The 12,022-nt window shown below is 41.3% G+C and overlaps 1 protein-coding gene across 3 annotated transcripts in view; it reads right to left on the bottom strand.

Moving 5' to 3' along the window:
- Nucleotides 1-12,022, bottom strand: part of LOC119852731 — a 143,634-nt gene that overhangs the window by 111,457 nt on the left and 20,155 nt on the right. For all 3 annotated transcript variants that reach the window (XR_005291796.2, XM_038394346.2, XM_043510788.1), the window contains 4 exons: nt 10,304-10,461; nt 9,356-9,508; nt 8,955-9,056; nt 3,096-3,257 (listed from right to left, as the gene is read on the bottom strand). Coding sequence is in view for 2 of the 3 variants with exons in the window: in XM_038394346.2 (XP_038250274.1) it covers nt 3,096-3,257; nt 8,955-9,056; nt 9,356-9,508; nt 10,304-10,461 (575 nt within the window). In the remaining variant the exon portion in view is untranslated. The remainder of the gene's footprint in view (nt 1-3,095; nt 3,258-8,954; nt 9,057-9,355; nt 9,509-10,303; nt 10,462-12,022) is intronic.

Below are 12,022 nucleotides of genomic sequence, written 5' to 3'. Positions count from 1 at the left end.
TACAGATGCAGGCATTATATACTGACACATGAAGAGAAGGGAGTTACCTCACAAGTGGAGTGCTGACAGGGCCAATTTGATCAGGGTGGATGTAGTCCACTCCCAATAATTGATGAGGAGGTGTGAGCTTGAATAGGGACTGGGAGTGGCTGGCTCATTAGAAAAGCAGCTTTGCCTCTCCTGGAATTGACACCTCCTCATCTATTATTGAGAGTGGACTACATCCACCCTGATCGAATTGGCCCTGTCAGCACTGGTTCTCCACTTGTGAGGTAACCAGGGGTGCAAGTGAGCCGGTACGGGCCAGAACTGCGTACTGGTAAGAACCTGCACTGGCCCATACCCAGCCCACATTAAAGCGTTGCCACGGCAGCGTCTGGTGGTAGGGTCCATACTGGCAGGGCCGCCGACAGGGGAGGCAAAAGGGGCAGAGACATTAAAGCGCTGCCGTAGCAGCGCTTTAAGGATGGTCCTTTGCCGCCGTAGCACTTTAATGTTGCTGCGCTCCCCCATTGGCGGGGGGGGGCACAACAACGTTAAAGCGCTGCCATGGCAAAGGACCCTGAAGCGCTTTAACATTCCTGCTCCTTTTGACACCGCCAACGGGCGGGGGGGGCAAAGGGAGGAGCTGCCCTGGGGCCAGCGATTTAAAAGGGCCTGGGGCTCCGGATGCTGCTGCCGCTACAGCAGCAGTGGTGTCTGGAGCCCCAGGCCCTTTAAATCAACACAGGAGCCCTGGGCGGCGCGGGCCAGCCAGACCGGAAGGGCTGGCTGCAGGATGCTGACCCCCCAGCCCCGCCCCTTCCATCCGAGGCCCCACCCCTTCCGGGGGCTGGAGCTGCCCCATACTGGTAAGTGGCCTCAGTTACTTTCACCTCTGGAGGTAACTCCCTTCTCTTCATGTGTCATTATATAATGCCTGCATCTGTAATTTTCACTCCATGCATCTGAAGAAGTGGGTTTTTTACCCACAAAAACTTATGCCCAAATAAATCAGTTAGTCTTTAAGGTGCCACTGGACTCCTTGTTGTTTTTGTGGATACAGACTAACACGGCTACCCCCTGATACTTAATGAGGAATCTAATTCTCTCTCATGTGGACCTCCTCTGAACCTACATGCAGGTATACAAATGAAGGATCAAACCCAGACTCCTAAGGAGACTATCATAATAGTAATTGGAACTGTATAAGTCCCCCACCCCAATTCAGGGCTGTAGATAATATCTTTGAAATACTTTGTAGTGATGTCTGTTTTTCTAGGCCCCTTCCAACCCCACAATAAACTTTAAAAAAAAATGTAAAAATTATTCAGGAAAGTAGCTAGTACTGCCCATCCATCACCACCTCCATCAAGGCCTGATTCCAATCTCACTTTCTCTGGTGTAAATCAGGAGTTACTCCCCTGAAGTCAATGGAGTTACACTGGTGTTAAAACTGGCATTTATTTCTTAAACCACCCACCCACGCACCCAGTGCTAGTTAGCATCAGAAATCTGTATTCTTTAGAAGACAACAGGACAGTGAAGAGATTATAATGAGGAATCCTTGTGGCACCTTCGAGACTAACACATTTATTTGAGCATAAGCTTTCGTGGGCTGAAACCTACTTTATCAGATGCATGGAGTGAAAAATGCAGTAGACAGGTATATATGTTACAGCACATGAAAAGATGGGAGTTGCCTTGCCAAAGTGGGGGGTAAAGGCTACTGAGGCCAATTCAATCAAGGTGGAAGTGGCCTATTCCCAACAGTTGACAAGAAGGGGTGAATATCAACAGAGGGAAAATTACTTTTTATAGTGACCCAGCCACTCCCAGTCTTTATTCAGGCCTAATTTGATGGTGTTAAGTTTGCAAATTAATTCCAGTTCTGCAGTTTCTCATTGAAGTCTGTTTTTGAAGTTTTTTTGTTGAAGGATGGCCACTTTTAAATCTGGCTGTTTAGGCATTTACCAATGAAAGCACTTGACACTCATTATTCCCATTGAGAACTTAGTCTCTCAGGACTGTATTCCAGTTGTGTGGATACAATCTTTCCAAGTCATTCATTGCCATTCAACATCTGACAACAACATTTAATAAGCTTGACAATGGCTGGTTTCACAGGACGTGACAACCAGTCCTCTTCACTTAGAGAGACAGTCACATGAAATGGTAAGTGTATAAAGGCATATATAGAGAGGATCCCCTTGCCTCCAAGAAAGGGTTCAAACAATCTCACCAGAAAAAGAAAATTGCGCATTTAGGTTGTCACTAAAGGGGTTCATACGGTTTTGGTGCTGTTCCCCTTTTTGGCACTTGATGTGGTTTTACCTCATAAGTATAGGGCAGTTTGAGAAAAGTGATTCCCCTTTCCAGCCATCATTTTCCAGAATCATTCAATGCCATATGAACAACCACCAACAGAAAAGGAAACAATACTAGACTTGATATTAAGTCAAATGGAGCATCTGATTGCAGATGTAGGCAGTTCGGAGATTAAAACATAAAATCACATCATATACCAAGAGTTGTTAGTGTGGAAGCTGTTAATTGCCTTCTGACACAACAGGAGGAATGGGCAATAAGTCTTGGTCAGCTGAATATTTTTAAAATTCAGGGATTAGTCACAGGAATTTGGGATGGGGGAGGAAGCAAAAAACCCACATATTGCAGTTGCTTCAGGGGAATTTGCAGTAAGACAACTGGGACCCATTACTAATTCTAAGATAATTTGTTCATGTCTTTACCTCTCAAACTTTGAAGATGAATCATGTCATCCCCTTTGAACTGTTCCCCATCTACTGAACCTTCTTAAAACCAAGCCCACAAATTCAGCTTCCCCTCTCAATTGCCAAATCTGCTCTCATACTCACCCAATTAAAAAGCTGGCCCTTTCCCCTGCTATTAAACCCACACCACAATCCTATAAGAAACAACATCCTAGGAGGGAGACCGAGTTTTGGAAGAGAGGGAACTTCATGGTCTCCCTACAGAAGCTCTCAATGCAGAGGCTCTTCATCATCACTGATTAAATGAAGATTTTCTAAAAAAGGAGTTACTAGTCCATACTCATAGTTACACAAGTTTCCCCTGATCTTCCCCTTCAAAAATACCTGCTGGAGCTCTGAGTTGCTATAAATTCTCTCCCAGATTTGATCATAGCAATGCTGTCTTGAGCGGTGAGAAGTCACAAAACTTGATCGCACTGGACTTGGCTCTAGCACTTCTGTAGCATGCTCCTGGAGAACGTCAATCACTTGCTCCATGTCAGAAACCTTATTGCAATCACATCAAATATCTGAGAGTTAAGATTCACAAGGCAAATCTAAAAGCAAGGCCATCTTTTTTTTGAGGAGTTGGGATGAGTTCTAGGGAATTTAGCAAGGCAGCATAGCACCTCCATCCAATCCATTATATACCTGCAAATGATTGCTGCTCCTCTGCACAAGTAAATTGTCTGTTTCCCTCCCTCCCACCTCCCCCAAAGGCTGAAGATGTCAGATGAGACCTCCCCATAGCAGAAGATTACAAGAGAGCCACCTGATTTGGAAGAGAGAGATGCTTCATTTCCTCATGGAGGTGGACTGGTAGAAGGAGAAGAGGACAGCCTCTTCCCCTCAGTGCTACCTCCCCTCCAACTTCCTATGCCACCTCTTTATTCCCTTTATTGACCCCCCCTCGGTTTGACATACTATACCTTGGGGGAGTGTCTTGTAACCCCCATATTCCTCATCTATATATAATTGTGATATTGCATATAAAGCATGCTATGTGAGGTATCAGGGAAAAGGTTATCATCAGCTGAGACTTACTGTTCTAACAAAATATGTATATCTTTAGTGCATATGAAGTTATGAGAATTGTGTTGTATGGTTGTCACTAAAACCTGCTGTAAGTTGGGGAATCAGCCAGATGATAGCTCCCCAGAGACAACAGAAAGGAAAGTAACCAACACCCGGGCGAGGTGTCAAACAACCATCAGCCGCCATTGTCCAGCAAGGGGTTACAATTCAATGACTGACCTGCATGTGGCCACATCAGGGGAATTGCTCAACCTTACCTGGGGACTCAGCAATGCCCACCAGACATGCCTGGACATTGTGTTCTCCAAGCACATGGGACTGAGGGTATAAAACAGAACATAGGGGGCCCAGGCTTGGCCTTTTCTCCTGCCCCCACCTATGCTGCAAGCAACAAGGACATGAAGAAGACTTAAGACTCCAACAGAGGAGACTGGCCCAGGTTTCAAGGGTGAAATGTGTGTACTATGAACTGCAATATCCAGTGGGGTGAGGAAAACTGCTTAAATCTAGATGTTGCCCAGTCTAATAGGGTTGAGAGTAAAAAGAAAAGGAGTACTTGTGGCACCTTAGAGACTAACAAATTTATTAGAGCATAAGCTTTCGTGAGCTACAGCTCACTTCATCGGATGCATTTGGTGTTTTTTTTTCCACCAAATGCATCCAATGAAGTGAGCTGTAGCTCACGAAAGCTTATGCTCTAATAAATTTGTTAGTCTCTAAGGTGCCACAAGTACTCCTTTTCTTTTTGCGAATACAGACTAACACGGCTGCTACTCTGAAACCTGTCATTATGCAAGGGTTGAGAGTGTAGACTGCATGCTTAAATTTTATTTTATTTTGGTAACTAACTGACTTTTTGCCTATCACTTATAATCACTTAAAATATCTATCTTTTGTAGTCAATACATTTGTTTAACTGTTTATTTTACCAGTGAGTTTGTATGAAGTGTGTGGCAAAACTGCTTATGTTTGCAAAGGCTGGTCACTTTCCATTGATGAAGTGGTGAACCAATTAATAAATTTGTACTGCCCATCTTGAGCAAGACGGTATATTCCTGAGGTACAATGCTGGGAGGGATGAGGCTGGTGCCTTTCTCTGTGTGATTCATGAGTGGCTCTGGAAGCATTCATGCAATCTAGCTGGGTGTGGGGCTCCACATGCAGTTGTGCTGAGTGATAACAGCACCTGGAGGGGCTTGCTGCTTGTCACTGGCAAGGCATTGTGAGAGACAGCTCAGGCTGGAGAGAGGTAAGGGGGTACAGCGGTCCCATGCTCTACCCGGGGATCCCATCACACTAGGTAATTCAGGCCCTGCCCTATCCCAAACTTGAATATTATTTCCGTAATTCCTCTTCTACCCACCAAAAAACAGTAATGCCATTTCTCCTCAGCAAGGCCAACAGGATTTTTTTTTTAAGTTTCGAGAAAAAGGCATTATTGAAAAATAAGATCCCCAAAAAGTATTAGGAGATTTTTCATAGTGTCAATTACAAGGCACTATTTTTAGTCATCACTTCAAAACTCCTTTTTGGATTTATTTATTTTACCCAAACTTGCTGGAAAATTTCTACTCTGAGATACAAGATTTGGCATGTGGATTTGTTTCTTTGGGGAATTTTTGGTGTGAGGAGAGGGGTTTGAAAATTGGGCCTATAATGAGACGCACATTTCAGTCTTACATATGGAGCAGCTACAATCAGTGCATCATATACTTCTTTTCTTCTATATCACTTTTCCATTCCTTAAAGGGATCCATCAGAGTGAAATCTGGTCTTTTTAAAAAGTTTAAAAGTAGTGTTAAGTACAACACTTGCCCCCAACTCACTCTCCATTTTCTGGCATTATAGTCATTTAATTAATAAATAAATGCTAATAAAACCACCACCCCATCACCTACCTCACTATTATAGAGTGAGCTTCATCAGTAGATGTTGAAGTGCTTTATAAAAAAGGTCAGTATCATTATCCCCATTTTACAGATGGGGAAACTGAGGCCCACAGAGAAGTTACTTGCCCAAGGACGCTTAGCAGGCTAGTAGTAAAGACAGGAACAGAATCCCCCAGTCCAATGCTCTATCCATGAGGCAGCACTGCCTCTCTATCTTCCTATTTATTAATTTTTTTAAATCTCTCCCCTGTCATGGTGTGAAAAGACTCACACAAAATAGGAAACTGACCAACTCTGCTCAGAGGCAGGGAAACTGAACATACACCAAGTGCTGCCAAAAAGCATACATTATACAAACTAAAAAAAAAAAAAAAACCTCTCTATTCTTGTCAGTCATTTTATGTTACAAGTAATGCTAGTAAATAAAAAAGGAGAGAGATAAATAAGTATTATTTTCAAGTTGATGGTGTCTCTGTAATAATCACTGTTAAGACTATTGCAGCTCTCATAGGAAAGGTTTCTGTTAATGTAGTGTTATACATTTAGGAGCAAACATAAGGCTATGGGGTCTAGGATTTTTAAAATAAATATTCTACATAATTTTTTTGAATTAAGGAGCTGGAGGTCATGCTTAGGAAATTAAGGCATACTGATCATTAAATCAAACTTTCTTGTTAAAAATAAATGAACAAGATATAGACACGGGGACTGAATCGAAAAGAAGCTTTAACTGAGACAAATTAAAAACCAAGGTCCACTCAAAAGCACCATTTCTTATTCATTTCCCACATAAACCACAATTTTCTGTCATGCACATTATTTATTGAGTGTTATCAATGAGTTCCACCCTTTGCCGGTCTCTTGTTCATACTACCCTAAAATACAGCAAAAGACTTTAAAAAAAAATGGGAAGGTTTTACCTTTACTATCAAGTACCTTTTGTATTCCTATATTTTCCCCCTAGATTTATTTTGAACATTGGTAGAGACTGGGACCAAAAAAACAAATAATAATAATAATCATGCCACCTCACCTATTTGGTAGTCATCAAAACCTGCTTACCAACTGCAGTTTTCTATGAATGGTCAGGCTATAAGGGATCTCTGGAGGTCATCTAGTGCAGTGGTTCTCAAATCCAGTCCTCTGCTTGTTCAGGGAAAGCCCCTGGCAGGCCGGACCAGTTTGTTTACTTGCCGCGTCCGCAGGTTCGGCCGATCGCAGCTCCCACTGGCTGTGATTCGCCACTCCAGGCCAATGGGGGCTGTGGGAAGGGCGGCCAGTAAGTCCCTTGGCCTGCGCTGCTTCCCGCACCCCCCATTGACCTGGAGAGGCGAACCGCGGCCAGTGGGAGCCACGATCAGCCGAACCTGCAGACACGGCAGGTAAACAAACAGGTCCGGCCTGCCAGGGGCTTTCCCTGAACAAGCGGCAGACCGGCTTTGAGAACCACCGGTCTAGTGAATCCACCCATGCTGATGCAGGATTAAGTACACCCTGATACAGGTATGTCTAACCAGTTCTTAAAAACCTCCAGAGATGGGAATTCCCCAGCCTCCGTAGGTAACCTATTGCAGTGCCTACCTATCCTTAGAGTTAGAATGATTTTCCTAATATCCAATCTAAATCTCCCTTGCTGCAAACTAAGCCAATTACATCTTGTCCTATTCTCAGTGGACAGAGAACAACTGATCACTGGCCTCTTTAAATCAACTTTTTACATATTTGAAGGTTTAAGTCCGCCCTCAGCCTTATCTTCTCTAAACTATTAGTTTTCAACCCTTTTCACTTATGGACTCCTAAAAATGTCAAATGGAGGTGCGAATACCCTTGGAAAACTTAGGTACTGTCTGCAGACCGCCCGCCCCCCCCCCGGGGGGGCCCATGGACCACAGATTGAAATCCACTGCTCTGGACTGAACATGCCCTGTTCTTTCACCCTTTCCTCATAGGTCACGTTTTCTAAAAACCCCTTAGTTTTGTTGCTCTCCTATGAACTCACTCCAGTTTGTTCACATCCTTCTTAAAGTATGGTGCCCAAAATGGGACACTGTACTCCAGCTGAGGCCTCACCAATGTTGAGTAGAGTGGGACAATTACCTCCCAGGTTTTACACATGAGATTCTTGTTAATATGTCCCAGAAATACATTTGCTTTTATTTGCAATAGCATCACATTGTTGGCTCTCATTCAATTTGTTATCCACTGGAACCCCCCAGATCCTTTCCTGCAGTACTGCTGCCTACCCAGTTATTCCCCATTTTGTAGCTCTGCATTTGATTTTTTATTCCTAAGTGGGGTACGTTACACTTATCTTTATTGAAATTCATTTTTAATGAACTAGAATCATTTATTCCCTTGCTCCACTCCATAGAAGAGAGAATAATCTCCCCCAATCTCCTCCAGCTGGCAATCCCCGCCCCCCTCACCTTTCATCTCCCCAAAACTATCAATGACATGCCAGATTTCCATATTGTCCAAGACTTACTGCAACAATCAGTGAAGTGTTACTCTATAAACTCATTAGAAACTAGTGTAGCTACAGAATATCCATATCCAATCTCCAAGCCTATAAGCAACTACACTACAGGATGTTACAGCACAGCACTACAACAGTGCCTTAATAATATGGTGATACTACAGTAAAGTCTCTCAAGAGGCTTCTGAAACAAGAGTCATGCAAGATTAATGCACATGTACTGTATGAGTTTCAGGTTCACACAATATTTCTTTTCCATTTCCTAGATTATACTAGAAGCTGAACTGCTAAATGCTGTGAGAGATGCTATTCCCGTGGTATTTCAGGCCCTACCAGGATAATAAGTGCCAACAATTTCACTAAAGAGTCTGCTCTTGTGAGATTTCTAGAAAAAATTTCTTCAGGCATAATTCAGATCTAGTTTACAACAGTGCATGATGGGAGTAATGCCATTGACATTAACTGTAAAACTGTTGTATGCAAGATCAGAATCAGGCCCAAGAGGTGTAAATACCTGGAGTTTAACCTGAACTATGCTCTGGAAATTTTGAATGCTTAGTCAAGTAATCAACCAGCATTCTGAATCTTTTGAAATTTTCCTATCCTTAAAATTCCCTGAAAACAGAAGAAAAAAAATCTGCATCAATTCAGTACTGGATCTTCAATTTGTCTGAACTCTACAGTCTGAAATGTAACCCTGACACAAGCTTTTTGCACAGGCAAGCTGTTTCTCCAGGGATTTAAAGTTCCCCAAGAGCACTTAGTAAATAAATAGAATATACTAAAAATATCCTATTTACTTACCTCTAAAAACTTTGATTGAAGATGCAATAGTTCGTCCACTTTTTTCCATTGCTTCAGTTTTGTCAAAAGCTTTTGCTGCCAGGGATCTTGTCTGGGCTTAATCTGGTTGACAGAAAAGCAAGGGCAAAATTTATAAATAGGACTTAAATGTCATATGTGGATAGAAGGCAATATACAATAAAGTATATGCATTAAATTCGTTTTCATTCACTTTTTTGCCTGGAGTGAAAATCAGAAATAGACCCATTGTATATGATGGTAGTTAGACATAGTTCTGGAATTTTTTTTAAAAAAGTCATCATTTAAAAAGTAAATGGCTGGAAAGCATCTTGCTATATTCTGAATTGCAATTACAACAATTTACCAACAGAGCAAAAAGGGAAAAAATCACTTATTTCTACCTTTATAAAAGGAATCCAGTTGGCTCTCTTTTTCAAAACCATGTTAGGTCCTAAAATACCCCAGTTTTCTGACCCAGGCACCGCTGCATCATACACTGGAAAGGTTCTCATTGTCTGCTGTTTGCTGAAGACACTTCGAAATTTCCGGATAACCTGAAAGGCATACGGAAGAGGTTCTCAACAGGTTTCACAAAACAGGACAAGTTTCCAATATTAACCACTGAACAATCAACTATAGTATGTCCTAATCTCTTCCAGTTGGTCAGATGAACTCACTGATAGGATCTATACCTGCCTATGACACACAGTACAGGTATTCTACATTAAGGCCCAATCCTGAAATCACTTCTGTATATGCTTAGTCTCAATGAGGTTCAAAGGGACTACTCATGCTAAATTTTAAGCATGTACCTAAGTGGCTATTTTATTAGGGGCAATATACACTTTAGATAGAATTAATATTATGCACCTGCTCTATATCCTGAACATGTAAAGTAGTAAAATAGAGAAAATTGTTCTCAAACTGGTAATTTTTAACCTGCATGGATTTGGTAAAGTAACTCTTAATGACCTGTAAAAGCCAGATTCCTAGTGGTGGTAACTAATGCCTGTAATACATACTAAAACTAAAAGGGAAAAAATTGAGAAATGAGCTTGTGTGAAAGGGCAGGAGGGTGACTGGGTAGAATAAAGCTGTGGAATCCTTCATTTTACTAAGAACAGTAATGTTAAAAACAACAATACTAGGATGTTTTTGGCTATTACTGTAGAATATGTTTATAAGGGAAGCTATACAGGCCTTTTACTGCTCTCTATATAAATGCACTTCCAACCAAGAACAGAGAATTCACAACACTATTCCTGCAATGCAATACAACCTACAATACTTGTGTTCTTCTGCCAAACCTCATGAGCATGCTCATGAACATTTTGTAATGCTTTAGTTACCATGGAAAAAAGCTCCATCTCATTAGCAGAGTTCTTGAGATTCTCCGTATCATAGCAGACACCAAAGTGAGAAAGCAGAAGTTGGAGCTGAGGTTTCAGTTCTTCAGTTTCTATTGTGTGTTGGGGCAGCGTGAATACAGCATCCTTGCCGAGTGGTCCTACAAAAGGCCAGAATCAAACTAACAGCAGTTTGTAGCAGTTATTAGCAATAGCTGAGAAGCAGTGGATTCTGGAACATGCTGCAGTCCTTTATTGGGGACTATACAGTACTACTGTTTTCTCACTTCTTTTGTATGTACAGATTAAATTAATTAAGATCTGGTGTTTAGTCTGATAGGGAACAACCACTAGATTCTAAATGGATATTTTTATTAAAATCTCCAAAATACTAATAGCTATTCTCGATGCACAGGCCTGCAATATAATGTGCTGTTGTTGCTGATGCAGCAGTAGCCATCTGCCAGTACAGAAACAAACTTTACTGCTTGAATTTTAATGACATCATTGTCTGCTTGAAAGCCACAGTGCCAATAGCCTGCCAAATCTAATCTTCACAGTCTACAAGCAACTAAAGTAGATTTCTTTATAATGTCTTTATAATAATCACATGATTATTACCACTGTGAATAATACTGTTGTGATAGCGGTATGAGTTTATCTTCAATTACATGCTTCCAGAAACAAGACCCCCTCTTCTCATGTCTGCATTAGTGATAGGCGAAGCAGCTTGAAATAACCCCCCTTCCTTCCAAATAAATCACCTATTTTTAGAATATTTTTGGGGAAGTAGTGAAATGGTTAATTGTTTTTTCCCCCTTATTCCTTTTTCCAGCTGTGTCTGGAACCAGACTTGCCAAAGTCTTTTCAGCCAACCTAATTACCTGTGTTGCCTGCAAATTTTGTTACCTTACTTTTCTCCCCATTTTTCAGACGTATAGTAAGTATATTAAGACTGGCCCTAGCATGGAACTTCAGGATATCCTCTGCCAAACCTTTGCTATGCTGAAAATTAATTAATGACCATTCATTCTTATTTTGTTTGTCTGTAAGCCAGTTTCTAACCCTTGACACTTATTCACTTCTCATCAACAGCTATTTAGTTTCTTTAACAGCAGAAAGTCCAAATAAATATCAACTCCTTTATCCAATATTTTGCAGACATACTCATTGAATTCTAATTGATATGTTATAATTCGCTAAAGTTCAATCAGACTCATGGGGTTTCAGTGGAACTATATATAACCAAATACATTATCTCATTGCTTTGGCAGTAATGGGCCATCTGTGTTCCCATTCTACACTTCACTTTGTCTTCGCTTTTAATGTTTTGTTTAATCATTTGTTGTTTAATCTATGTGGCTGATCTAGATAATAGATGGCTGAAGTCTGCAATGTTAATATAATACCGTACAAACATTAGATAACGAGTTATTGAAGTAAACACAAAAATAAGCTAAGCCACTTTGAGTAGCTTTTTGTTACTATAAGGTCCCATTCCCCTGCAAAGTAAATACCACATGTACTCTAAAACACGCTGCATGGTATAAAATGATGATATTGTGGGGAAGGAAGGCAATCAGGGATATTTCCCAGGATAGCCCACAGTGATAAAACTAACAATACTCTAAAAATATTCTCAAAACCACTGGGTGATTCTCTGCCAACTCATTCTCTACTACAAACTCAAGCAATATGCTCTTCCCCTTCTTGCAGAAATGA

The sequence above is a fragment of the Dermochelys coriacea genome, chromosome 3, assembly GCF_009764565.3.
Source record: "Dermochelys coriacea isolate rDerCor1 chromosome 3, rDerCor1.pri.v4, whole genome shotgun sequence".
Taxonomy (NCBI): domain Eukaryota; kingdom Metazoa; phylum Chordata; order Testudines; family Dermochelyidae; genus Dermochelys; species Dermochelys coriacea.
This window is presented reverse-complemented; position numbering and strand designations above follow the sequence as displayed.